The following is an 11,580-nucleotide window of genomic DNA, read 5'->3' on the forward strand; positions in this document are numbered from 1 at the left end:
AAAAAAAAAAATCAAAGGTAGCTCTTATCACCAAAGTTATAAACTTTTTCAAAAATAATTACTAGTTTGTGTTGACCCTGCTGGCTACCATCACAACTCTAGTCATTAAAGATAAGAATGTATTCCATTAACTGCCATGCCACACATACTCTGAAAGAGGTCAATTTTTCTAATATAGTCCCAGACACCGAAGTCAAAGAAGCATTTGCTTCAATTTTACCGTGATGATCTGATGATCCAATATTTTGACTGGCTTCTACAAAATTCCAAAATTTCTCTTGACTGTCTTCTGCTAAAAACTCACTGAGAGAAAAGGGGGAAATATCAGAAATAAAACAACTTAATGAAATCTTCTAATATAAGCTATATTACTAAGGAGAGTAAAAATAGATTTTTAAGTTACCATATGTCCAAAGCTTGGCTTTTATTTGACAATATATATATTATACACGAACATGTATAACATATATTTTCTAATGATAAGCAAGTCTTACTAGCTTATTAGCTATTGATAATTAGCTTAGTAGTTTATTCACTTAATAGTTTAATAGGTATCCCTAAAGAAACCTAGAATAATAGAAATGTTGTAACAACAGGGAAGTCCCAATATAAAGAAAGGTTATGAAATCTCATTTGTGAAAATGCTGTCAGTAGTAGAAGCAGAATTAGGAAATGGATAATTCAGTACTAGTTCTGCTCACTCACTTCCTGAAATACCCTGCAAATAACAAGACAATATGTTTTTGCCTAAGTTTCTCCCAAGGAAAACATGAACCCTAGAAAAATTTCTAGGAGACTAAAGGCAGCATGTCGTAATCTTTTTACATCCACAAATCCAAATTTTCAAATTCACCAGATGTTAGTTTAAAGTTAGCACTGATTTAATAAAATCAGGTCTTAGAACTTAATGCCATCTTAATTTTTTCCTTGACTTTACACTACTGTACTGACCTAAAATAAAATGGCTATTCTACATTTCCCTGCATTCAAGAGCCTAAAATCCCTTAAAAGAAAATGCATGTACTAATTGAATGATTCATGTCAATTGGTAATCTTCTCCTCCAAGGCACACCAATGTAGTGGTGGTCTTTCCCTGTCTCAAAGCAAACTACAGATCTGGATCTCAGCTTACCTAGCCAAAGGAAGACTTTCCTATTACTTGTCAACACTGGGCTGTACAACTCTCACACTACTCCACAGCTAGACACAGAGATATGGCAACATAAGAAACATTTCCTGGTAATGCACAGCTTCTCTAAAAATAGGTTTCTGAAAATACCCATTATCATAATGTATTAAATTATTTAGTGCCTCCTTGAGTGTGGCATTTTCTAGGCTTTCGAGTAACTGGCATAGACATCATACCAACCTTATAATAGCTTATAGTCTAAGAAAACAGGTACTAAAACAGATTATGATATGCAAGTAAATGCTTTGTATTCTTTGTAAGAATACAAAGTGAATCTTAGCTTAGATTCCTACAGAGGCCATATGCACATAAATATATACTTTTCATATAATTACAGGAAAACTTCTTAAACATACATTCTTTTTCACCCCACTGCATAAATAAGTCTTACAACGTCTAAGTGTCAAACAGCCTTAAGAAAATTAATTACCAGATCCACTGAAGCAATCCATGGAAGACAGGAACAATACAAGATATTATTAAAAGGAACACCGCCATTTGTTTATAGTACGCTTAAGTTTGTTTGCTTTTTGTTTTAAATTGTTTTTTAGCTTCTGATACCTGAGTAAATATCGATAAAACTTCCACTGAGTAAAATATTGATAGTTTTACAGATGACATTATACGATGTCTGCGATTTGCTTTAAAATATTTTAGCGGGAGAAGTTAGGAGGGTGGTGGTGGTGATGGTTATTGGACTTGAGTTGACAGTCACTAAAACTGGGTGACAGGTAGAGGGAGAGCACATTATATATATACCATTCTCTCCACTTATAAACTTGCTACTTTCTTACGGGCACAGAGTTAGTAAATCAAAAATCTGGAATTTACATTCCAATCTCAATCACTCAAATCTATCATGCTGTATTCTCAGGCCGTTATAATATCTCAATAAATGCCTGTATAAGCACTCAATAAATGACTGTTTCAACTTTAATAATAGAACTTTATTTACACAATATTTCTGTTAGTAACTATAGCTGCTCAAAACATACTCAAAGCTCTACTTCAATTAAATATATATCACTTCATGGACAACCAGAAAGCTACAAACCCTTCATTAGCATCAGGTCCAACCTAAAAATACACACAGGGGACTTCCCTGGTGGCGCAGTGGTTAAGAATCCGCCTGCCGATGCAGGGGACACGGGTTCAATCCCTAGTCCGGGAAGATCCCACATGCCGCAGAGCAACTAAGCCCATGTGCCACAACTACCGAGCCTGCGCTCTAGAGCCCACAAGCCACAACTACTGAGCCCGTGAGCCACAACTACTGAGCCCGCAAGCCACAACTACTGAAGCCCACGCACCTAGAGCCCATGCTCCGCAACAAGAGAAGCCACCACAATGAGCAGCCCATGCACCGCAATGAAGAGTAGCCCCCGCTCACAACTAGAGAAAGCCCACGCGCAGCAACAAAGACCCAACACAGCCAAAAGTCAAATAAATAAAATAAATAAATTTATTAAAAATTTTAAAAATAAAAATACACACAAGGATAGTTTTAGTCCCTAAGGGCCAGAAGCAAGGAAGACAAAATGTCTGTATTAGCTACATGCCTCGACGTGTGGAAAAAGATTCTGTCCCTCACCCTCCCCCCAATGGACAGTGCTGGGACCCACCATCAGTGTCTGCCATGGACCCAGGAGGGAAGGAGAGTGGCCTCAGCTAGCTCTGGAGGTGAATATAGAGTAGCTCCAAAAAAGCACAGCAGTGTTTTTGAGTTGCCTACACGTCCCATTTCCTTGGCAAACTGTTCGCAAATAGCCACAGAAGAGAAGTAAAAACAATGACCCAAAATGGCAAATGGCCAGGATATCATGAAAAGGCGCTATGTTTGTTATGGATAAGTTGCAGTGAAGGAAACAGTTTACAATACTCACTTCACAGAGATCAAAGAAACTGAAAAAAAACTGATCAACTAAGGCTGACAATTTTAGCATACTTCCTCAGAAGTCCATAAGTACATGCCATAAGACTCTTCTAAGACAAACACCAAGAAATTTGTTAGTGTGAGAGTAATGCGACGTAATCCAGTGAAGAATGTTAAGCAGAATACCATAAAACATCCGTTACGGTTTAGTTGCACAAAATTATTTAAAGTGATAGTAAATTTCAATGACTTAGGTTGACACCAGATAAATCATCCAAAATAAGATTAGCAGAAAGGAAGAAAAAATGTTCAGCTACAAGAGTCCTGGCTCAGGCAGTCCAGGACCTCACACGACACTTCACCATTACAACCACCAAGACCTAACAAAGCGCGGACATTTGAGGGGCTCAACCTATTTATCAAATTAGTTATTGTGACATCACTATGAAATACATGCAGTGGAGTCTGGGGGTTTCTGGGGGCGAGATGGGGTTGTTGGAGTTTTGCTGGGGGGAGGGGGTTTGCCATTTTATTGCTGAAGAAAGGGAGGCACAGAGAAGTGATGGGAGAAAGTCTGTTCAGCAGAAAGTCGGGGAGGCTCCTCAGCAAGTCAAGACAGGCTCCTACGCGTCCCACGTTCCCACTGGCCTCTCCTCAATACTGTACCAAAGGAGGCTTTGCCTTAGAAGGCACAACTATCCGTATACACTATCAACACAACAGACTCTTCATTCACATCTTCCTAGGGATCAAGGGGAAGATGTCAGAAGATAAAATTAGACCACAAAGTTAACTGATATAACACAACAGTTCAAATTTCCAGCTGTATCAAATTCTGAAATTTACCAAATGCTTATGGTTCACCTACCTAAACGTATGCTTTAGAAAGATTCTCTACAGGTCCTAGCTATATGTTATTTGAGATACAATAAAAATAAGTTTCCCTCTATAAACAAAAAACTGACTAAAAGAGAGATATCTGGTTATATTTATATTACGAACACTAACTAAAACATACGCTTGGGTTAAAATCTCCCAAGAAATCATTGACTATATTGCATTTTATTAATTTTAAGACACTGTCAATTCTTTTTTCCAAGTTTGGGAGATCGTTTTTTTTTTTTGTCCGCGCCACATGGCATGTGGGATCTTAGTTCCCTGACCAGGGATCAAACCAGCACCCCCTGCATCGAAGGCACAGAGTCTTAACCACTGGGTTGCCAGGGAAGTCCCTGGGAGATCTTCTTTATTGAGAAACTGAGATGTATGTTTTCATTTTTTCCTAAAAACATATGTGTGGTTTCTACGATCCATCTACTAACTCCTTCTTAGGGTTCACTTGAGCTGTTGTCAAGTTTCCTTCAACTTTTATTTTCTTCTGTACTCCCCAGACCAGGGAATCTCTTCTAGTTTGAGAGATAACAGTGGGAAGCTTGATGTGATTTACTACATATTTGCTATGCTCTAAATCCCTTCAAGGCCTAGGCCTTTGAAACTCATTTTCTGCACCAAGACCCTAGGAACAAAGCGGGATAGAAATGGCCATGTAGGGGATCAGGCAGACAGGCATGAATCATCTTCTAGAGTTTCCTGTAGCCCCAGATGGTACAGTCCCAGCAGAGGAGCACTAAGGTAGAGATGGGATAGGAGACTGGGGTCCAGTATGTTTCAGGAATAGCAGGATGAAATGCTGCCCAAAGACACTGTCAATTTTAAGACATATCATTGTTTTATGAAACACTGAGTGAAAGATGCCACCAATTTTAAGATAACATCTTGATTTGATTAAATGCATCCTGATTTTGGAGATGCTACAATTGGAGAAAATGTGGCCACTTTCTCAGCTTCCCCCTGCACTCTCTTATCTTGGGGTCTCCTTCCAAGTTCTTGGGAGGGGCATGTCCTCTTCCCCCACCTTGCCAAGCTCTCTTCTCTTCCTTTTATTAAACACCTCTTAACACCTTCTTCAAATAAATAGAAAATTTCTTTTAAGTACAACTCTCTCTTCCCTTATTACCACATTTACACTTTCCCTGGAAGACAACATAATAATTTAACCAATTCAATATATTTGTCTAAAGAAATCCCTAAAGGTCTCTATCATCAATTCAGTCCTAGCCTGCTGACAGACAGAGTCTGTGTTCTAACAGTCTGTGAACAGCACACAGCACAGTGCACGCTGAAAGAAGCTCTTACTAAATGCATATGATGAGAATCTCACTCCCTAAAAAGTTCCTGAATATTCACTAGCAGAGCCTACATTTTCATTCAAACATGTGAAAGAAAAAAAATGTCTTCTTACCTGGTTTCTAACAACAACGGAGTGGAAAACCATTTTGTTGTAAGAGAGGTTGTAATGGCTTTTGAATCTGCCTTTACTGAGGAAAACAGCCATAGTCCAGTGAGTACAGTCAGAAGGCCCATTTTATGGCAAACCCCTAAAAAGGGAGAAAAAAAAAGTTTCGTTACAAGGCAATGTTTAAACCTGAATCTTAATAATTAAGAGATACAAAATAACATGACTATCACAGAAATAAAAACGCTTCTGAAATATAACAGCACCTAGATAGTTCAGCAGTTGTTTGCTGATGACTGACACACACTAAAGGTGTGTCGTTCATTACACTCTCTCCTACAAAGGCTGCACTTCATCTCCTGGGTGCCTATACCATACGGAGATATAAAAGTCAGCTGGTGGCCCAGCAGGTTGCACACAATCATACTTTATGAAGCAGGAGAGTAAATAAAGCTTAGATAGATGAAAACACAAATGAAGGGTGTTACGGGTTGAACTGTATTCCCCCCAAAAGATAGAGTGAAGTCCTATCCCACCCCAGTACCTCAGAATGTGAACTTGTTTAGAAATACGGTCGTTACAGAGGTAATCATGTTAAAATGAGGTCATCAGGGTAGGCCCTGGTCCAATGACTGGTGTTATTAAAAGAAAGGGGTGGGGCAGGCAGGGGGCGGGGGAATGTGGGCAGAGAGACAGGCATGCAGAGGGAAGACTACATGAAGAGACACAGGGAGAATGCCTGGTAAAGACGGGGGCAGACACTGGAATTACACTGCAAGCCACGAACACCTAGGGCTACCAGAAGCTGGAAGAGGCAAAGAAAGATCCTCCTCTGCAGATTTCAGAAGGAACATGGTCCTGTGACACCTTAATTTAGAACTTCTAGCCTCCAAAAATTTGTGAGACAATAAACTGCTGTTCTAAGCCACCCAGTTTGTGGTACTTTGTTATGGCAGCCTTAGGAAGCTAATAGGGTAAGTCTCGAATGTAAAATCAAATATAGGTTCTGGAATGAGGAAATGTAAGAACTCAATAGATGCCCATCTATAAAATAAGAAAGTTGGGGTCACTAGTGAATCAGCAGGGCCACAGAGTGCAGGCCTCCTAAATTCCCAGCAGCAGCCTCACCAAGCATGCCGAGATCCTTGGTGTCCACATCATTTCAGAAAAGGTCTCCGGCTGCAGACTTCTTTGATCTGTTTTTTCATCCCTGGAAGTCTGCCTAACAGAACCCTAATCAGACTTCCACCGTGATATAAAAAGTCAGCATCCAAGTTCCACCCATTTGAATGGGAACCCAAAGGGGACATGAATATGTGGGAAACACTAAACCAAACTTGTGCTTCTAAACGTTAAGGTCTGGTAAAGCTCACCCCAATTCCTCGACGCCAGTTATAATATACACTGCTGGGAAGAGACAGCCCATATACCGGAGCAACCAGTCAGTATCTTCCTTTTACAAAAAGCCTTATCGTTTGTGCCAACATCTTGCTTCATATGACACACAATATCTCTAAAGAACAATGGTCCGAAGAGAAATGAATTCTACCAAATAGAGAAGTTGCTTTTAAAAGAGTCTGAAGTTCAGGCACTGCCAGCTTCTTTGGAAACAAAAAAAAAATTAATATGAACATCCCACTTATAAATAAACACTAAAAAAAAATCAACATCGATAAAGACTAGGACTAACCAAACTAGACCTCTGACAATGAAACCTGCTGGCCCTGATTCCTGGCTTGGGGGCGGCGGGGCAGGGGAGGAGAGGTCGAAGACGATGCAGGCCCCTCTCGGAATGTAGCAAAAGTTACTGACATTTCCCGCAGAGGAGAAAGCAAGGACCCAAACTTTTCCATACAATTTCAGCCCACTCAACTCTCCCCGACACTCTTCCCTGGAGGCCCACGGACGTAGCCTCAGAAACCTGCTCCTCATGATAGAACAAACACGGGTTAGCAAGAAGAGAAAACCTTCAGAGTCAGGCACCTGTGATCAATTCCCGAGTTTGCTACTTACTAGCAGTTTAACCACAGGCACCTTACCTGATAACTCCCTCGCCCTTAGTCTCCCACTAAAATAGGAATAACAGTATCTGCCGCAACATGCGCCACGAGCGAATTGAGAAGGCGACGTGAAAGTCACTTTGTAAAGTGTCAAGTACTACACCAGAACTAACTGCTCCAGTTCAAATATGTAAGGAAGAGAAAAACTAGAAACTGTCTTCTAAATTATAGAATAATAACTCATCGTTATTACGAGGCCTCAAAAATATGCCTTGGAAATATATCCTCTGTGGCTAGGAAAAAAAAATCAAAAACATCCTCCCCCAAAGTCACTAAGTTTCTAAAGCAGAGACAGCGCATATGAACTATGTCCAAGCAGTATTAATGCTACAGCTGTGTTCACCATTTTTCCTGAAGGGACCTAGACGTGTAATCCCCCAACAGTGCTGATTCCGGATGAGAAATCAGATGCTGCTGCACGGTACTCCCAGGCCCAGGGGATGCACAGAGTGGGGAGGGGACAGGGAGGGACCGAAGGCCCCAGGAAACACCCGCACTTACAGAGCAATTACTCCGGGCGAATCACTCTGGACAGCGCCACTGCCAAGCGCTCTGCAAACGCGTTACCCAGCCCTTCCACACAAGGCCCCAGGAGACTGCAGCTCCCAAGGGGGGCAGCCTCGTTCACTTTGTCCACCAGAGCCAAGAGCGCAGGGCCTGGCAAACAGCAGGCAGTCCATGAATACGCTGCATAAAGCGTGAAACACCATCGTCCCTACTTGAAAAATAAGAAAACGGCAGCTCGGAGAGGCTAAGTAACTTGCCGGACTAATAAATAGCAATGTTTGGAACCCATGTCTGCCTGTTTTCGAAAGTTCCACAATACCATGCTCTCTGCCCTGGTCCTCTGGCTTTAAGAAGGGGTAAGAATTCATACTGTGTAGACCCAAAATGAGCAAAGGGCTTTATTACAAGACCCAAGGCAAGTCCAGAGATTCTCTAGGGGCAGAGTCCTTGGGACCCACGTGGCTGAGAGAGGTAAAGCTTCAACTTGAAACCAAGGGTGTGAGCCTGAAGTTGGGAGCAAACCAAACCAAGCAACCAGCCTGAACAGATCCATGCTTGGGCTGCCTCTGGGGACTGAATGTGAGCTCCTCAAGCGCAGGGAGTTTTGTCGGCCACAGTCACATGCCTAGCACAATGCCTGGTACACAGGAGGCACTCAAAATAAAATAAACACAGACTTTGTTCATTAAGGGATGAATGAAAGCCACTAGAAGAAAGGGAGGTGGTGCCAAGACTAAAGGCGCTACAAAAAGGCTAAGACTTCAGAAGGGTGGAAATGAAAACTCTACGTACCATGACTCACCCAGAGATCCCCCTGCCCTGTTTTAAAGAGACAGAGAGTTTCTGGGGTACAGTACAGCATCAGTAGAGATAGGAAAGAGAGGAAAGCTGCACATTAAAGAAGAGCTTTCCCACGTGGCCCCAGACCCCACATCATTGATTACCACAGGTAACACCAGAGGAAAAGGTTGTCCAGAGAAGTAGAAATGAGAACGTCACTGAGTGGCCTTTTGTTTGAGGACGGCTTCAGTCTACGAGATCCCTTATCACTCTGATCCTCTGACCTTAAAAGCAACCCTTAAAAGCTGTGAAATAACAGCTGTCAGAATCTGCAGCGTGGCACTGCATGATTATAGGCATCACGCTTCCAGCATGATGGATAAATTAAAAACAGTCTTTAATAGGTTCTAAGCCCAAAAGATTCATCTGTAAGATCTAGTGTGTGGCCCGGTTTCTTTAAGACACTATCTCTTGCTCATTTATCAAAAATATTAATCAAAATTATATTATGGCAAATGTTTTTCACTTTTGGAAAACAGAAGAGGCATAAAATTATAAAGCATCATCAACTTTTTCTTTTTCCATTTTTAAACTGAAGAAAATAGCTAACAAACTCAAAAAAAAAACTTGCAGGGTGCAAGTTAATAAGTAGCCATCTGAGTTTCAACATATATGATAACAACGAGGAAAAATAACAGGAAGTACTCTTCTTGAGAAGTAAATTTACTTCTGAATACATTAAACTTAATATACACTTATACCTATTAGCAAAACCCATTTGCTGTGAACCACATACATCCAATTTCGGGTTAAAATTAGATACTATACATGTAATATGAAAATGATCGCAAGTAACTGGAGAAAAAGTCTAATGGTATTTTCTCCATAGTTCAATTTATTCTCCTCAAGTTAAATATGCACTGTGAAGATGCCCTACTACTGTACAAGGCGACGTTTATTTCCTTCAATAAAAATGAGTTTCAGCTAAGTTTAACAAAAGCAAGTCAAATGGAAAGGCTACAATCAACCCAAATTTTGTATTGTTGTCATATAGCTATTTAAAATGTCTTCAAACATCACACAGTAAAGTTGGCTGGCCAAGTACACGATGAATGAATGTTTCCAATATAGTGTAACACAGTAATGCATAAGACCCCAGGACTTTGAATGAACAAAATATGCCAGTTCCCAAATCGGGCAAGAAATGCAAAACGATCTAGAGATCCTGGCCAAGGAACACGAAGAGCTCCCACCCATAACTTATTGGCGATGTACGCAGATCTTTCTCTTCTGGCAGGTCCCACGCTAAAAGTGAAACCGGATCATCCAATTTTCAGCCACCAGATCCTCGTATTAAATGAAAACGAAACCAATATTCATCACCCGATTTCATTTTAGGGAAAAGAGAAATCTATAAAAAGATCCATTCGTTCTCCAACCGGAGTCCTGCAAACTGCTGGTTCTCAGCCTACTTGGGGTCAGGCTTGGACGAAATTCACGTTAGGGCACTTCCCCCACCTCCGCCTGCACCTGGGCACACGGGTCTCGAAGCTCTTCAATGAAGGCTCAAAACGGCTGAACAGAGCCCGCGACCACCCTCGCAGAGACGGTATGTGCCCAGAGGACACAGAGGGACAACTCGGGGGACTCGCAAAGAAGGGGAGGGCTGGGATACAGGAGGGGAAACTGAGTCAGGGAAGAAACGGAAGCTCAAGGTGACCGGGACACAAGGTGGCCTCGCTCCCCAGACCCTCTCCGCCCGCGAGAACTCCCCACAACCCTCCCCCCCCGCCAGAGGTACCTGTCACCGGCCGCGCAGCGGCAGCACACGCGCCGCCCGCAGCCCCTTTCCAGTCCATGCCGGGGCCGCGCTTCGTCCACGACTGCACCTGCGACAACGCCGGGGCGGGGCGGCGCAGCGGCGGGGCGGCAGCAGCTGCGCCAGTGAGCGGCCTACACGCGCCTTTCCCGTGGCTCCGCTCGCAAGCCGGCCTCGCAAAGATAGAGCCCAGCCGCCGACCGCCCTTTACTTCCGCTTCCTACTGGCTGGAGACGGAGGACTTCCGGCTACCGAGTCGCGGCCGGAGCCGCCTAGAGCGCCACTCGGCCGCCATCTTACATCCGATGAGGTCTCGCTTCTCTCCTTGCTCTCTGCAATTCAGTGTGGTTAGGAAGGCGTCGGTCTTCGAGGTCTTGGGGACTCATAAAGGGGGATAGTTGAGACCCAGAAGCTTTACCACATGGTGAAGCTGGGTTGGGGTTTCGTACTTTTTTCTCTTTTGGGTAGCTTCAGAGTCTATTTCCTTAAACCCTTCTATTAAAAGCACTGTTGCACAGTATAGGATAAAATGACTCACTGTTTCGGAGCACCTTAGACTTCATCTTAAACCGTAAATTTTGATAGCTTCCGTTCCAGGTGATAGGGACAGAGTAAAGGGACAAAGTAGGTGATTAAATAGTTACTCCCACTAGGGGATTGTAAGTAGAAAAAAGTATGGGAAACCCCTGTAAGTTAGTTTTCCCTCAAGAAAGCAGGTTTACTTAACCACAAACCAAGCAGGCTTGCTTAGCAACAAAACCATGCAATAGAAGCACAAGACATGCCCCAAAACAAGAGAACAATGGTGGCATGAGACCCACATCCTGCCCAGTGAGCTCAGTAAGTTAATGACCCCTAGAACATATAAAAAACAATAATTTATGGAAAGGTAACATTTCACAATGAAAGATGCTCATTGTTCTGAGACCTAAAATAATTTTTCCATAGTGCCATGATAGTCCTAGCTTGACCATGTAGGGACAAGGAAACTCCCCTGCCCAACCTGGAGGAGGAGCTGATGATGGAAGCATGATGTCTACTCAAGATTGAGGAGGA

At 42.5% G+C, this 11,580-nt stretch overlaps 1 protein-coding gene across 1 annotated transcript in view; it reads right to left on the minus strand.

Annotated features, from left to right (window-relative positions):
- Positions 1 to 10,734, minus strand: part of UGGT1 (UDP-glucose glycoprotein glucosyltransferase 1) — a 99,613-nt gene extending 88,879 nt beyond the window's left edge. Inside the window, exons 1-3 of the mRNA XM_082631385.1 lie at positions 10,507 to 10,734; positions 5,365 to 5,500; positions 221 to 303 (exon numbers count right to left, since the gene is read on the minus strand). Of these exons, the coding sequence (XP_082487511.1) occupies positions 221 to 303; positions 5,365 to 5,500; positions 10,507 to 10,564 (277 nt within the window). The 5' untranslated portion in view covers positions 10,565 to 10,734. The remainder of the gene's footprint in view (positions 1 to 220; positions 304 to 5,364; positions 5,501 to 10,506) is intronic.
- Between the last annotated feature and the right edge of the window lie 846 nt (positions 10,735 to 11,580).

Source organism: Mesoplodon mirus (genome assembly GCF_964341445.2).
Source record: "Mesoplodon mirus genome assembly, chromosome: 8".
NCBI classification, from domain to species: Eukaryota; Metazoa; Chordata; class Mammalia; order Artiodactyla; family Ziphiidae; genus Mesoplodon; species Mesoplodon mirus.